At 43.8% G+C, this 15627-nt stretch overlaps 2 protein-coding genes across 3 annotated transcripts; both read right to left on the minus strand.

The window, feature by feature from the left end:
• Window positions 1-812: 812 nt before the first annotated feature.
• ift57 (intraflagellar transport 57 homolog (Chlamydomonas)) lies at window positions 813-9273 on the minus strand. Its single transcript, XM_040049401.1, has 12 exons — window positions 8733-9273; window positions 8028-8202; window positions 7749-7867; window positions 7564-7654; window positions 7153-7221; window positions 6938-7060; window positions 6631-6702; window positions 6190-6321; window positions 5989-6051; window positions 5400-5466; window positions 3898-5307; window positions 813-860 (listed from the first exon to the last, which is right to left on the minus strand). Exons 1-11 carry the CDS (start codon window positions 8885-8887, stop codon window positions 5126-5128), a joined length of 1248 nt encoding a protein of 415 aa, XP_039905335.1. The 5' UTR covers window positions 8888-9273; the 3' UTR covers window positions 813-860; window positions 3898-5125.
• A 613-nt stretch (window positions 9274-9886) lies between these two features.
• LOC120744828 (zinc finger protein 3-like) lies at window positions 9887-15024 on the minus strand. Of its 2 annotated transcripts, none has more exons than XM_040049420.1 (3): window positions 14427-14543; window positions 12238-12636; window positions 9887-10682 (listed from the first exon to the last, which is right to left on the minus strand). In XM_040049420.1, the coding sequence occupies exons 1-3, from the start codon at window positions 14455-14457 to the stop codon at window positions 10162-10164; spliced, it is 951 nt and encodes a 316-aa protein (XP_039905354.1). In that variant the 5' UTR covers window positions 14458-14543; the 3' UTR covers window positions 9887-10161. The 2 variants fall into 2 exon arrangements, with proteins under 2 accessions (XP_039905354.1, XP_039905353.1); XM_040049419.1 differs by lacking the exon at window positions 14427-14543 and adding an exon at window positions 14611-15024 and having other exon boundaries at window positions 9890-10682.
• Between the last annotated feature and the right edge of the window lie 603 nt (window positions 15025-15627).

The following is a 15627-nucleotide window of genomic DNA, read 5'->3' on the forward strand; positions in this document are numbered from 1 at the left end:
TTTATGATATATGTTACAACATTATTTATTTATTATTTACTTTTTTTTTAACTTTTATTGATTTAAAAAATTATAGGGATTTTATTTGTATTAAAATTTGAACATAATGAGCTCATTCACTTTATTGGATTTAACAGGAAACTGTTGTGATTCAGGGCTTTATAAATAAAACTGAATTGAATTATTGCTCCTTTCTTCGTGTAATCTTTATTGAACTTCTATTTTACTGTATTTGTCTGAGCTACTCTGGCTTGTGTCTATTGTTTTTACAGGAATTTCCAAACTTTCGGGATAAAAAAAGCACATTTGATCTTTCCTCTGTCTCTATTTAAAGTTCCTGTTGTTGGGGTCTATTTTCAGCGGTGGATTAATCTGCACTCGGTGGTGTAGTGAGTATTTCTAGCAGCAGGATTTTGTGCGTGTGTGAGAGTCTGAGTAAACCACAGAGTGTGTGTTCATAAAGGAAGTTGTTGTTGTGTATCTGAGCTGGAGCTCACAGACATTTCTCAGACTTTTACACCCAGCTTTTATTAGTCGACTCAATTTTTGCTGGTTTGACTCCCAACGACAAGAAAAATCTAGAAAATCCAAAAGAAATCTTGTTTTTCTTTCTGTGACTTCAGCTCTTTAAAAATCCTCCTTCCTGTCTGATCTGCTCCTCAGCAAAGCTTCACTCAGTTCAGCTGAATCTCTGCAGTCTGAGCACTCGAGGGATTAACTGGAGCTAATCTGAGCTCATCTAATCCAGACTGATCAGGATATTTATAACAGGCTCTGTTTTTGGGTCTTACCTTTAAAGTTGCTCTTTGTTCTCTGCTGCGCTTCTCTCACATCCTGCAGAGACGCAGCCTGAGAGCGGACTGCAGAAAGAAAAACAGACGCTGTGACTCTGAGCTCACGCTTCCTGTTAACCCTTCGTCAGCTGACCGACACACACGCACACGTGCACACACACAAACAGGAAACGAGTTTGTATAAACTATCGTCTCTGTACGAGAGACACAGACGTTAGACAAAGAGCCGGTGAGTGTGATGGTTTGTTAACAGGAAGCTCTGAGGACGAAGGCTTCTGCACAAACTGAAGCATGTTTCATGGATAACGAGCCTTCGTGGCAGGATGAGAAAAGAACACAACAAGAGGCCGAGGACGAAGGCCCGGGGGATCTGATGAAGAGGAGTCATCAGCAGGCTGAGTGGCTCTGATTTAAACACACAGACTGTTAGAGGGCAGTGAACAGAGACGCTCTGTGTCACAGCGAATAGATGAGGAGGAGGAGGAGGAGCCTGGGGCTCGCCTTTCTCTGCTCCTCCTCAAGATTCAAAAGAAAACCCGTCTGGCGTCCGGTTAACGTCCACTCAGCAGCGAGACTCAATGATGAAGGTTCAGCCCTCCAAAAACAAAACAAGAGAAGGAAGTGGCGTGAGCTCGGAGGGACGAAGAAACACTCCTCATCTGCTACACGTCAGCGCAAACATCCGAAAGATTTCTGAAGTTTTTAATCTTTTTTCTGTAAACCTGCAGATTATAATCTGAAGAGTTTATCACAGGGGTGTCAAACTCTTCTCAGTCCATGATGCTAGCAACCACATACAGCACAGCTGAGCACCTGTAAGCCAATAAAAACAGGCCCCTCTGAACTGTTTAAACGGATTTAAAATGCTTCCGTCCATCCCTGAAACTGAGGAGGAAAAATATGTTTTTTAAAAATTTTACTCTCAGTTTTTTTCTGCGTTCGGTCAGTGTGATGTCACAAAGAGATTTTTCAGCCGTGGCGCCTTCGTGGCGCTTTAAGCGGTGCACATTGGGTAATGCCTGTGAGTAGAACAATAACCTGATGCTGCTTCAGCCTCTGAAGGATTTTAAACGTTCCTCCTGCGCAGCTCTTGCACAGCTGCACAGCTGCAAAGCTGCGAGTGGGCCGGGCTGCAGGCTCTGGTGGGCCTGCCGTGGGCCTCGGACTCTATGTTTATCCTCTGGACAGCAGCGCTTACATTTTATTATTTCTGCTGTTTACGACTTCCGCCTGAGAGGAACAAAAACATTCAAATAAAAGATTTTTCTTGTTCTGGGAAAAAGTAAAAAGGACTTTTTTCCCCATGAGGCTTCAGTACAAACCGAGATAAAGACAGACTGTTTATGTCAAACTACACGATCCGATCTGGAAATATCTGGGAATAATGATTTGTGTTACGATCGATCCCTCTGGGTTTGTGTCAGGAAGGACAAAACACTGCCAGATCAAACATGCGGCGGCTGCTGTGGCGAGCCGCGTGAGTAAAGCAGCATCTTTGATTTTCACGTCGTCCTTCCTGCTCTGCTGAGTTTAGACGGAGAAAACAAACATGGATGCAAGTTTGTTTAAACAGAACAAGTCGAAAATAAACAATTATTAGTTTATTTCAGTTTATGTTGACTGAAACCAGCAGAGGAGGAGAGGTTTGGACTACAGTCTGAACTCGTGCACCTCTGAACTCTTTCTGATTTCTGTGTGATCAGAAAACTTCCTGCTGGCAACTTTTCGCTGAAAACGCAGATGTTTGTTGAACTGCTTTCATCGTTTTTAAGAACCAGAGAGATTTTTAATGAAAGAACATTTGATGGTCGCAGCTTTTCAGATGTGACTGTTTGTTTCTTTTCTTCTTTTTCACTTTGGAGTTTCAACTGTTTTCAACCAGGACAGTTATGAGTACATTCACTAAAAAAGATGATTTGAATCTCTACATCTGACTTCTGTGAACGTTTTTCCTTCTTTTGTTTGATTTGACGTCGTATTTTGTGTTTCTGATATTTTCCTGTCGCTGCAGCAGCAGGTTGGTCTCTCCTGTAAAAGTGCTTCTGATGCATCATGTAAAGTAATAATATATAATATTTATTTCATGGTGATCTAATAAAAGTAAATATTAACATTAGGGGCAGGAATAGCTCAGTAAGTAGAGTGGTGTCCCCATGATCGGAGGGCGGGGTTTCGATTCCCCTGAGGTACCCCTGAGCAAGTGCCCACTGCTTCACTAAGTGAGTGGGTTAAATGCAGAGAGGAATTTCCCCACGGGGATCAACAAAGTATACAAAAAAAGGCTTCGGCTGTTATGTGGATGTTCGTATAGCTTCCTGTTTCTGTATTGAGACTAAAGATAATCTAAATTATTTAATAATAACTGAATCCCCCCTCTGTGCCCCCTTTATGGATTCTTCCCATCCCGTGTTTCCCAGCATGCCTTGCAGCAGCAGGCTGGTCTGTGCTGGAGCTGCTGATGTTGGAGGAAAACGCGTCAAAAACGGAAGAAACCATTTTCCACCTTCAGACACTCAGACTTCTCCAATTTGCTGTTTCAGCTCTAAAATCACTTTTCATGTAAATCTGAGGATTTTTGTTTCGTTAATAATGAGGAACAATAATGAGCTCGAGCTTCGTTACTGCTCGTCCTCATTGTTGAGTATTTCTGTGTCATATTCCTGTAACACACTAACTTTGAGCTGTTCGGTTATTATTTAAGATTTTTTCACGCTTTGCTGGTTTAAAATGATCCGAATTCTTCAGAATATCCTGTAAACACTTTGATCTCCGCGTTTTCCCCACGTGATGCACCTCTGATCATTCCTGAAATATTCCCACTATAAAATATCTGTGGTGTAATTTTACTCTGATACACATAATACTGAAAACAACCCGGAATTACAGTTTTTATTATCGTGTAAATAAACAGAAATAATAAAAGAAGCTTTATGAACATAAACAAGTTTATTTTTATTTATTTTTCTTTTAGGATGAAGTTAAAGTTTGCATAAATATCCAGCCCGTTAAAAAGCGGCTGTTTGAGTTTGTTTGTGTGTTTTTAGTTGGATCAGCAGCAGAAAAACAGACAAAGAGAAACTAACGGGACTGCAGCTCAACTCACCGATCACTTTTCCTCCTTTTTTTGTCCGGAAGTGCAGAAAAATCTTCTTCCGGACGCTGAACCTTTTTCGTTTTTCCTTTTCGTATTTTTCTTCTAGACTTTCGCTTTGAAACCTTCACATTTCGTCTCCAGGAGGATAAAAACAAGTCTCCAGCTCGCAGCTGTCACTCTGCCTCGCCCACATGCAGGAAGCAGCCGTTGCTGTCAAATTAAAACACGTATGGTTTTCAAAGTAAAAGCACCAAGCGAGACAAAAATATTTAAACTACGCAAAACTGATAATTACTGAATAAAACATATATTCGTGCAGGTTTTTTTCTTTATGTCCACGCAGATCTCTGTGTAGAAGCCAGCTGCTTTAGCGTCTAACCTTTCAGACAACTTTCTTCTGATTGGCTGCCCCTCACAAAAACAGTCGGTGGGGCTTCTGTGTGCCTGACATGACCATACGAGGATTCTTCCCTCTCCCTGAAATTACGCAGGTCTACAAGTTAAAAAAAGGGTTTGTGTGTTTGAGTTTGCAGTCTGAGCTTTGGGCTCATTATTTGAAACATCGGTCATGTTTGATAAAACATCCACAAACAGGACAGGAGATCCAGGACAGTGTGCAGTTGGTTTCTAATCTTCAGCCTCATTTAGAGACAAAGACGTGCAGAGATAAACGCAGAGTTTAGTTCAATATAAATAAAAGGTTTCCTAAACTTAGATTTATTATTCAGTAAATGTTCCAGCTTTCATCAGGAAACATTTAAAGTATTCTAATGTGAAGGTGTTTTATGTTGAAGGTCCAAAACACAACTTCCTGTTTATCCTTAATCAGCTGCTGCTGATGAAATAAAATTCCCTGGAGTCAAAATGGTTGATTTTCTGTTTTTTAAGGTTTCATTTTGTGTTTACAATATTTAGTAGAAAAATAAAAACTATAATAACCAAAGATTCAATTATGCTTCGATTATTATACTTTTAAAAGTTCAATAACAAGCCCTTTATCTGGAACTCTGGCGCCATCTGGTGGTCAATCTGATTAATGGATTTGAATCATTGAGCTTAACAGAGAAATTCTTTAAGTTTATAAAAATCCCTCAAAGACATAAAAACATCCACTACAGGAAATGGAAAAATATGTTGGTTATAAATAGATGTGACGACATTTTTCGGTTTCCTGAGCCTCTCAGGTCCTTTTAGAGGAGTCGGACCTCGCCGGGTTTTTCGGGTCTAGGCTGCTGCGCTAGGCGAACAGCCCAGCGGCGGGCTCAGGGATGTTGGTGGCGTGCATGTCTCGCGTCATGTTGGACTTCTCCTTGAGTTTGGCCTGAAGCAGCGTGTGCTCCACCACGCCGATCCGCACGTCCATCTGAATGATCTCCTGCTTCAGCTTCGTCAGGCTCTGCTTGATTTTCACCACCGGAGCTGCAAAAGCAGAAGAAGAAGAAGAAGCGGAGAGGTCAGCACTGCGGCAGGGCCGGAGTCAAAACAGAGCACTGTGACCAGATTCACCTCACCTCCGTCAGACATGCTGCTGCCTTTCTCCTCCATCTCCTGCTTCACCTTCTCCAGCTCCTCGCTGATCTGAAACAAACAGAAGAATTTCAAATTAAAACACAAGAACAATACAGGCTGTCATCATTTCAAAATAAGACAAATATTTAATTAAACCCAATTCAAGTCAACACTGACGTTGTTATGCGATTAGCTCAGACTGGTTACTGATGGGTCTCTTCCTCCATGTTTATTTGTGCTTTGACGCTTTTATTTGTTTAATTATAAAAGTGAATCAGATTTAAAGCTGGAGTCACCAAACCTGTAACAGCGACACCCAAACTAAAAACTCCTGTTTTTCTTGTATCTAGACAAGATTTATCGGCTCATTTCCATATTTTATATTTTTAGGCTCTGCTACAATAGCTTTGCATGATTCACCGCTCAGCATAATCCTCTTTTCAAATAATCTCTAATAATAAGTAATAGTTATTATTATTAAATAAACTGAGGACAGTGAAATCTGATGCTTTATCATTATCAGCTTGCTTTTTTCACCCGCTGCTGTTAAAATGATTTTATTGATGAATTAAACGTGGTGCGTTCACTGACCTCGGCCAGCACTCTGGTTCTCTCCGTCACTCCTCCGCTGGCCTGCTGGTAGCGCTCTCTGGCCTGAAGGATGGCAGGAGTTACTGAACTGACTGTTTCCACACATTCTGGCATTGAGACAGTTTCAAACTGGAATTAACGTGAACTCAAACGTGTCGCGATGACGTGAAACGAATCAGGAACGTTCAGCTCCGGGTTTACCTTGCTGAGTTTGGCCTGGGCGCTGCGGTACTCCTGGATCAGATGCTCCAGCTGGTTGTTGATGTACTTCTCTCTGCTGCTCACCTTCTCCAGCGTCTTCCCGATGTCCTCCTGCAGCTTGTCCAGGTGACTCTGCAGAGACGACGAAGAATGACGTCATGTTTAGTTTCACTCCATGAACTTATTTTGTTTTCATCTTTCTCCAGAACTGAAACAGTCCTCAGGACGTTTGTCTCTGTGGTTAATGGGAGATTCGCTGAACATGGAAACATCTGTTTCTTCTTCTTGTGTGATTTAGTTTATTTAATTAAAGCTGGCTGATTGATAATATTCTTTATGTGTGACTGAAATAAAATAATACTTCTTGTTTGTCCCGTCCGATGACAGTGAGAGGCTGCAGGGAGGACATAACATGATGATGAAGCGGGTCAGTGAACACACCTTGGCCTCCTTGAGTGAGGACTGGATCCCGTCTCTGTGCTGGTGCATCTGGTCCACGTGGACCCTCCAGTCCTGCAGGACCAACACAGACCAGAGAGTGAGAGCCACTAACACTGACAGCCAACCAGAGAGCATGCTGGGAGACTGCAGGTAACCTTCAAAGCCTTCAGTCACTCATACAGAAACAAAAGCTTGTTATGATCACGCTGGACGAGTGTGAAGCTCCGGCAGAGTGAAGCGTCTTTCACTTCATCTCACATCTGGCGGAAGCTCCGACACCTCAGGTGAGCGCCAGGCGAGCGCCTACCTTGTTGTCGGTCCTGATGGTGACTTTGAGTTGCGGCAGGACTCGCTCCACCTCCAGGTTCCACTCTGTCGCGTCGACCGTCGACTCCAGGATCTCGTCGGGTTTGGAGGACGTCTCAGCTTCCTGCCAGAAAACAGACGCCGCGGCGAGTTCAAAGCTCGGAGCGAACGTGAAAGTGGAAATTATGATGTAATCTTATTCTGAGGTGATCTCACAGTGTGAGTGCTTCGTAACTTCAGAGCCTCCAGGTCCATCACGTTCTCCTCCTCCTCGTCCCCTTCGTCCTGGTCACACACAAAACAATCATGAGATGTGAAGACGATTCATGGCTCGACCCGCTGAGCATTAAAAACACGGTCATGACAATATATTCGATTATGATTTCTGCTCTAAAGTGTGATGGACTTTATAAAACGAGGGAAATATTTTGTAATAAAATACATGAAATTATGTTTTTAAAATAAAAGCGTGAGGATGTTTTATTTTGAAATCTGTTCCCTGATTTCCTCTCAGTGTTTGCTGATCTCTGACAGAGGTGCAGGAAACCACCGCAGTAAAAACAGATTCATCCTGTAAGTGTGCCGAACGGAAAAGAAGAGGAAGTTAGACGAAGGTGGAACACCTACGATCAGCTCCTCCTCCACTTTCCTGAGCGTGAGCTCGGCGTCGTCCTCCACCACAGACTCTTCTTCTGTGTTTTCTGATGGGTAGTTTGTCCTGAAACAGAGACAGAAAGAAGTAAAAAAAAAACTTCTATAAACACAGAAGCAACAAAAGCAGCCTGACGAAAAGAAGAAAACAGACGGCATACTTCCTGAAGGTGAAGCCTCTCTTCCTGAGCGCCTCCTCAGCCAGTCGGTCCAGCACGAAGCAGACGTACTCGCCTGAGCCCGACTTCAGTTTGGAGGGTGGGAAGTCCACCTTAACACCCTGAAAAACAGAGGAGGAATTAAAAAAGCGTCAAACTCTTCTTGTTTAACGGAAGCTCCTGCCTTCGCACAATCGGTCAGATTTATCAAAGCACAAACAAACGAACTCCAGACATATCAAAGCTCATTTCCAGCTTCTAAACTCTTTCTGTGTGACTCACAAAGGCCCGCAGTTCTGCCAGGATGTTGGACACGGTGGCGTTGGGTTCGTCGTACTCCTGCGGCTCGGTAAACGGCCTCCCCGCCACATTGATGAGCCACGCTGCGATGATGGTGAACATGTAGAACTGCTCGCCAGGGTTAGACGCCAGGTATGGACTGGAGACGAAGTAATGCCTGCGCGGAGAAAGCAGAGGGGACTGAAGGGTTTTCCTTCACTGTGCACAAAACATCAAATCAGCACAAACACTGGAAACAAGCCTGGATTTCATTTTATTTTTATGCAATACTTTGTCTGGGTTGATCGATCAATCAACAGAAAATAACAGAATAAAGATCAAGAACTGAAACGCTGCATTGTCCCAACAAATGTATTAATAGCAGAAGAGCACTCGCATCCTCCATCTTCTTGCTTCAGTCGCTCAGAAGTGAGGGTTGTAGGCGGCTCTCTCTCCACCACAACGGTCCAGTACAATGCCAAGGCCACACAAACCCTCAACATCATACTTGAACTCCATCACTCTCCTCCAACCAGAGGGATGAATGAACAACACAATCACGTATCTTTAGGACGTGTCTGTGTTTTTCTCATTATATTTTTGTAAACGTATGACTAGTTACTACTAGTTACACACTTCGATTGTTTTTTTCTGCTTCTAAATCCTAAAAAGGACACCGTACTTACATCCGAACTATGCGCTTCTTACCTGGACAGGTTCTTCATGTTGTGTTTGCCCAGAACCTCCTCCTCATAGTTGAGTGCATTCAGCTTCTCCAGCAGGCTCTCCATCACTGCGACCCCCCGGTAAGCCGCTCCGGGCCCTCGGTCCTCCTCGTCGCCGCGTCTGCCGTCCTCAGCCATCCTGCAAGTTTCACGTTTGCGTGGAAAATGTAAAAACCTAGCACCTTTAGCAGATTAGCACTGCTAACCTGCTAGCGGTGTTTGTTTGGCTTCTGTTGTTAGGCAACCGAAAGCTAACCAGCTAAGCGGCTAGCTGACGTTAGCAGATAGAGACTTCGTCATAACATTTTAAACACTGGTTTAAACTCAGTCATTGGTCACATTTCTTTTATAAGCTGTATCAATATCCACAGTTTGGAGAAAAGGTGTATAAAATGAGTCTGAATCCTCTCAGTGCCGCGTTAGATGCTGCCGTTAGATTAGCTCCCTTCTTTGTGTCGGCTAGAAAACATCGCAACAGCGACCTCCGCAGGCTGGAGTGTGAGCTTAAAAACGGAATTTCCAATATCCAAAGATTAAAAGCTCCCCTAAACTGAACACACACAAACAATCTGGTGCCAAACACATTTTGCGTTTCCAAAACCACCTCTATAAATTCTCTATAGGATCCTCTTGTTCATGTATATCTTTCATCTGTTTCTTTGTTAATTTCTATTTGTGTTATTTCAGTTATTATATTGTTTGTGGTGTACAGTATGACAGCGTCTAAGGCAGGGTGGGGGAAGGATAGGATATGTAATAAAAGGATAGAAATGCACAATATATCGCCAACTGCTGCACCTGGAACACAAAAAGGAGAAAATACGCAGCTACATAAATTATCAATCTTCTCGTGGTGTGTGAGAGACGGAGAGTGAGTGAGAGTGTGTGTGTCTTTGTCACAAATGTACTTGATAATGAGGGTGGGAAACTGCAATAACATCCCAGGAGCCAGAGGCAGACAGAGATCGATCCGAGCCCCCAAGCGTACCAAAGGCCACACATCTCAGCGACATCTGCCCATCCCAGCAGGAGGCGGAGGGAGGAAGGCCCCTAATGGGGTGCCAAAGGGTGAGAGAGCCCCCACTACAGTCGGGCCATGAGTCGAGAACAGGGTCCCAGGGCTCCACCCAGGTACTGGGCACCTGTGCAGTTCTTGGGCATATCATTAATTTACCTCGTTAAATTAATAATATGCATTATTCATGACATGGATGTGAAATTTCACAGCCTAGAAATGACCATGCAGCCTCACACAGAACAAAAACAAGATTTTATTGAACCATCTCACATGTGAACCTGTACAAATTCGTACTTTTTCCCATCAAGCCTCGTTTCACGGGCACAGTTTTTCCAGCCGATGTTTCAGGCCTTTGTCTTCTTACCTGTGTGACATTGCATATGAAGTTTTAATGTTATTTCCTTTTTGTACCTTTTCCCACAGGTGTTACACACGAGCTTCTGATCAGCTGTGTTCTCACGTGCCCTTTTAAAGCTCTCAGGCCTTTAGATTTTCTCCCACAGCTGTTGCGAGTGTACGGTCTCTCCCCTGTGTGTCTGGCGTTATGCCTTTTAAATGAGGACACGGTTTTCAGTGTTTTTCCACAGGTGTTGCAGCGATACAGCTTCTCACCTGTGAAGGTTTTGGTTTTCAGAGCCAAATCAGAATCTGTGCTGAGATCAATGACTTTAACAGGGGCCGTGTTAGGCTGCTCATGGGCAGGAGGACCCAAACATGGCTGAACCGTAACAGCGTCAGTCTCCTCATTCTGTCCGAGCTGCTCTCCCTGGTGACTGAGAGCGACTGCTGCCTGCTCCTCTGTAACCTGTGGAGGCTCCGGGTCCTTCTGGTCTGGGCTGAAGTTCCATTCCTGGTTAAAGACCTGCTGGTCTGTGAGAACCTCCTTGTCATCACAGACATGCTGCTGTGGCAAATCTGCAGGAACAAACCACAGGTTACTAATGAGATGACGGAAAACTTCTCACGAGCAGGTAAACTGTTACAGGTATGACACGATGACGGCCCCGAGGCCACTAAGTAAATATGTCAGGTAACTTGTTAGGTAGCTGCTGGGCTGTTAACGTGTTTCCACCAATCATGTTTATGATTCAACACATGAAGCAAACAGGCTGAAGAGGAAAAAGTCAGTCATGCAGAACTCAACAGCGCAAGCGTTTCACTCATATCTGAGATTAAAACTGGACGCATGCGACTATTTAGGAGCACGTCTGCAAATATGCTTACCTGCCACTTCATTAGTTACACCCTGCTAACCCCCTTTTGCCTTCAGCGGGTCAGCGTCAGTCCTCAGGTAGGCTGTGGTGTTTAACCGATGCTCAGCTGGTACTGAGAAGCCCAAAGTGTGCCAAGAAACTATCCCCCACACCTTCACACCACCAACAGCCTGACCCACCGATAAAAGGCAGGATGGATCCATGCTTTCATGTTGATTACGCCAAACTCTGACTCAGAATAAGACATGGTGTTTAACTCTCACCATTATGACTAAAAATAACAGGGTTTTTTTTTTTAGAATTAGTAGAAACAAACAAGTATTTGTGTGGATGCAGAAGTACAAATTACAGAGTCTAGCTCGTTGTTGGCTTTCCTGATGGTAAAGAGGTCGGTTGGTGTCCTAATAATCAGATACATTTTATTTCAAACTTAACCCCTTCAAACTTTTTTTTTTCTGCTCTTGCTCTTGACGAAGGCGGTCGCACTTTTCTCCTCTCCTCCTCCCCCTCAGCTTCCCTGCTTAGCCTCTTATGTCCTTGTCTAGTCTCGTGTGTTTTTGTATTACTTTTCCCTGGAACACTCTCTCACAGTCTGTTCTCTAAAACGGATACCCCCTTCGGCGGCAGCTGCGGTCGCAAGGCTGGAGGCGACAAAAACACCCTGATAACGACTGTGTTTAGTCTGTTCCTTCCCATTCCATGCATCCCCCCTCTCCCTTTCCAAACGCCTTCGTTGCTTGTTCCCTCCTGGGAACACGGCGGGTCTGAGCCCGCGCTGGATGGTAGCGCTGGGCAGGATGGCTGCTGTGTTTGCTTCGGATGACTCCTCACCCCCCACCCGACCCTGTGGCTGGTCACATGTTCCATAATGTTGTGTTGTGGACATTTATGTGCTTTTTTGTGCAGAGGAGTTTTTTTGTTTCCTGTTCTCATGCTGTCCTCCCAGGAGCCCAGCATCAGCAGAGGTCTCTTTTTTTCCTCTTGTACTTTCCCATTGTAGTGTACATTTCAGTGTTTTTTTCTGTAACGCTACCGATCTCCGACCTGTATCCCAATGTGATGTTTGTGTTGTGTGTGTAAGGTCGGGGGGGGGGCAACCTGCACGTGGCGAATAAAGCCTTGATTGATTGATTGATTGACAGATTGATTGAAACAGTTTGATGCTATTAGCACTCAGAGTTAGCTGTGTTAGCCCCGTTAGCCTATCTGATTTACATCTATGTGTATGTTTTTTTTGTGGTGTTAAAAAGACGCACCTATCCTGTAGAGCTTCACCACGGGGTTCCAGGTGCTGTCCAGACGTCTGTGCTGATGGTTGAGTTCTACCTCATTGTCAGCGCTCTTATTAATAACTTCTAATGTTTCTTTGGATGTGGAATTAACAAACATGAAAATATCAGAACTGTTAGAGAGGGGCTGGTCACTTTCTGGTTGTGGTTCACTTTCTTCACAAGTTGGTGTCATCATAATAGCATCATTCTCCTGCTTCAGTGCAAACTGCCCTCCTTCCTGATTGATGCAGACTTCCTTTTCTTCCACTTTAATCTGTGGAGCCTTCAGGTCCTCCTGGCCCCGACTGGAATTCCTCTCCTGGTCACAGACATGCTGGTCTGTGAAAATCTCCGTCTGAACGCCAACGTGCTCCTGTGCAAGATCTGCTGGGACAAAGAACAGAAACACAGGTTAAAAACATCTACTGTACATTACATAAGTGATGGTGCCTAAAAATGCCCTCTTGGTCTTAAAAGGCCTAAAGTGTGCCAAGAAAATATCTCCTATATCATCACAACACCACCTGGTGTGCTTTTCTGCTGCTGTAGTTCATCTCAATTAAGGTCAAGCTTTTGTGTATTTAGAGATGCAGATCTGGAGTTGTGAAACAGTCAGACCATCCAGGTCTCTTCCTCATGCTAATAGTATCTCTGTTTGAACTTCAGCAGGTCATTTCTTCCATGCCTAAGTGCACTGTCTAGATAGTTGTGTTACCAAGCAGTCAAAGCCAGCACACACATTATTTTTCCAGAATAGATGTAAAAACTGTTCTTCGGTTTATGATGACCATGTTTGGATCATGACTTGGACATTTAGACATATGGCTCACCCCAACGGATCCACAGTATTAACTGCAGATACACTAATTACCAATATTTAGTTATGAAACAGTAAGTAACGGTTATTAATAAAGTGTTTTCACAGACACGGAGTCACTAATGCTGCACAACACAATAATTAAAAACAACGAGAAATACAGTTAACAGGAATGCAAAACCAAGAAAACAGATAACCATTATATCAATGAGAAGCACAACAGAAAACCTCACGAAGCAAAAAGACTTTTAACTGAGTCCATACAGTGGGAGATTCTTCCAGAGCAGTGGTCCCAGAGGCTGGAAAAAGGCTCCGACTCAAAGGAGGAACAAAGACTGTGAGCAGCATCGTGTTTCATAAGAAAGTGAGATAAACAGTCAGAAGCTTGTTCATTTAGAGCTCTAAATGTAAATACAAGAATTTCTGCAGAATCTGCAGTAGGATTGTTGCTGGTGCTGGACATGGTCTGTGGCTTGCTGCTGAAAGATTGGAGATAAGCAGGTTGGGTACAAAAGTTGAAAGAAGATGGGCCCTAAAAAGTGGTTGGCTATCACAGTACTATACCTAATAAAGTGGCAATGGATGTTTCTAGTAAAGTTGCCAGGAGTGACCCTGTGCACTGGTGTACTTAATAAAGTGACCGAGGAAGCAGGTGTACCTATAAAAGTGGCACACATGATGTGCTTCATCAGCTGCCCAGTGATTTGAGGTGAAACAGGATAAATATTTCAGCCAATCACCGAAAGACAGGCAGCAGATTCAAATCAGCCAATCAGATAATGACATGCACCTGTGTCAGAGGAGCGCAGTTGTGTTGCCATGGTGATGGCATAGGCCAACTGCCTGTGAAATGGGTTTGGTACTGCTATCACAAAACGACTCATAAAATCCAAACAATAAATCATGTCAGGCTGATTTAAAAAGTGTGAGAATCCCAAGAAGCTCTTCTACACTGATGTAAATTTTAGTAGGCCTGGTGTTAAAAGTGTGGCCGGGGGAGCGAGAGAAAAACACGGTGTTCTGCGTTTTCTCTAAAAACCTCCATGAAATTATTAGTCGTTAACTGGGCATTGGGAAAGCACTCCTCTTGTTCAAACGCCCCCAGTCTAAGAAAGCACACACCTGTTGGCTTTGATGGAGACGTTGTTGGAAAGAAAACACATTTTCCTACGATTTGATTGTTAAATGGTGGCTGTAGAGTGAGAAGTGTGCGCGCGTGGGCAGGTGGAAGCTGATGTTTTCCATTAAACTTGTGTGTCTGGTTACTCTGGCCTTCCCGTTCACTTTAACGGATTTTTCAACAAACGGCGGGAAAAATTTGAAAGAATAAAAATCAATAACGAGCCTTTTTTCGTACAGTAACGTGTTCTGGTGACGCTGCTGTACATGTGTGCCTGACACGAGCTTCTAGTTTGTTCTTCGCGCTCTCAGGTCTTCGTCCGTTAGCCTCTCTGCCCGTCCGCTGCTGGCTGTTAGCTCTCCCCCTCCCTCTCTCTCTCTCTCTGGGTTCAAACACACTCCAGTCGCACAGTCTGACTCACCGGTCCGCTGGAGCTTTAACACGGGGTTCCAGGTGAAGTCCTGCAGTTCGCGCTGACGCTCCATCTTCTCCTCGTACTGGACGATGGTTTTTTCAAACTCTGAGAAGATATCTTCAGCAGCAGCCGTCAGTCTGTCCCTGATAAACTCTCTCAGATGTTGAATTGAAGCCATTGCTGCTTCAACAGGTGAAATTTCCACCTACAGTAAGACACTGCGCTGGCTCTACCAGTAAAACTACTCAATGGAGGTTCTTCTTCTTCTGGATTTGGATTTTTATTTATTTTATTTTTTGGGGGGGGGGGGGGGTTGCTCCCTGCTGTCAGAAAAACTGACATAAACGTTCGTTATCGCCCCCTACCGGCCGGTTTTAGTTCCAGGCGAAAACAAACTTTCATTAACAGGTCATAGTGTTTCTCCAGTCAGAGATCTTTTCTTACTAGGATGTTAGGAGGCTTTGGAGTTTTGGAGAGAGTTTAAGTCATCTTGATTAAAAAGATCCTTGTTTTCAACGTCTCAGCCTTACTGTGGCAAACTGAACAGCTGTAAAACAATCACAGGTGGACAGCAAGTCTCATTAGATGAGCTGTATCATTGTGCCGTCTTAAGGAAGTACGGCCTATTGTTGCTGAGAACACCCTCTTTATTCTGATTGTGACTGGTGGTTGGGACCAGGTTCCTGGTTCTAACATGTTCTCTCTGGGTACTCTGGCTTCCTCCCACACTTGTAAGCTGTGCATGGGTTAACTGGTGAGTGTAAGTTAGCCATGCATGAATGTCTGTCTGTCTCTGTCACCTGTCCAGGATGAACCTCACCTCTTGCTCAGTGAGGGCTGGGAGCGCAGGAAAATCAATGTTTTCTGTTATTTTACAGTTTATCTATGATGTAATAAATGCTGCATTTTCTGTTCTTTATTATTTTATAGTGAATATGAATGTTAAAATATTTTATTATTACTTTATTATTAGTTTATAAAATCTGTTGAAAAAAGGGTCAGAAGCTGCTGTTCTTATATCAT

This window comes from Simochromis diagramma, unplaced genomic scaffold (assembly GCF_900408965.1).
Source record: "Simochromis diagramma unplaced genomic scaffold, fSimDia1.1 OVJJ01000355.1, whole genome shotgun sequence".
Lineage (NCBI taxonomy): Eukaryota > Metazoa > Chordata > Actinopteri > Cichliformes > Cichlidae > Simochromis > Simochromis diagramma.

Coding starts and splice junctions, on each gene's coding strand:
- ift57 (XM_040049401.1), bottom strand. CDS start 8,887: ATGGCTGAGGACGGCAGACGCGGCGACGAGGAGGACCGAGGGCCCGGA. Junction 7,868..8,027: donor TGGCAGAACTGCGGGCCTTT/GTGAGTCACACA, acceptor TCTGTTTTTCAG/GGTGTTAAGGTGGACTTCCC. Junction 7,222..7,563: donor AAGTGGAGGAGGAGCTGATC/GTAGGTGTTCCA, acceptor GTGTGTGACCAG/GACGAAGGGGACGAGGAGGA.
- LOC120744828 (XM_040049419.1), bottom strand. CDS start 14,782: ATGGCTTCAATTCAACATCTGAGAGAGTTTATCAGGGACAGACTGACG. Junction 12,637..14,610: donor GTTAAAGCTCCAGCGGACCG/GTGAGTCAGACT, acceptor TTGTCCCAGCAG/ATCTTGCACAGGAGCACGTT. Junction 10,683..12,237: donor GGTGAAGCTCTACAGGATAG/GTGCGTCTTTTT, acceptor TTGTTCCTGCAG/ATTTGCCACAGCAGCATGTC.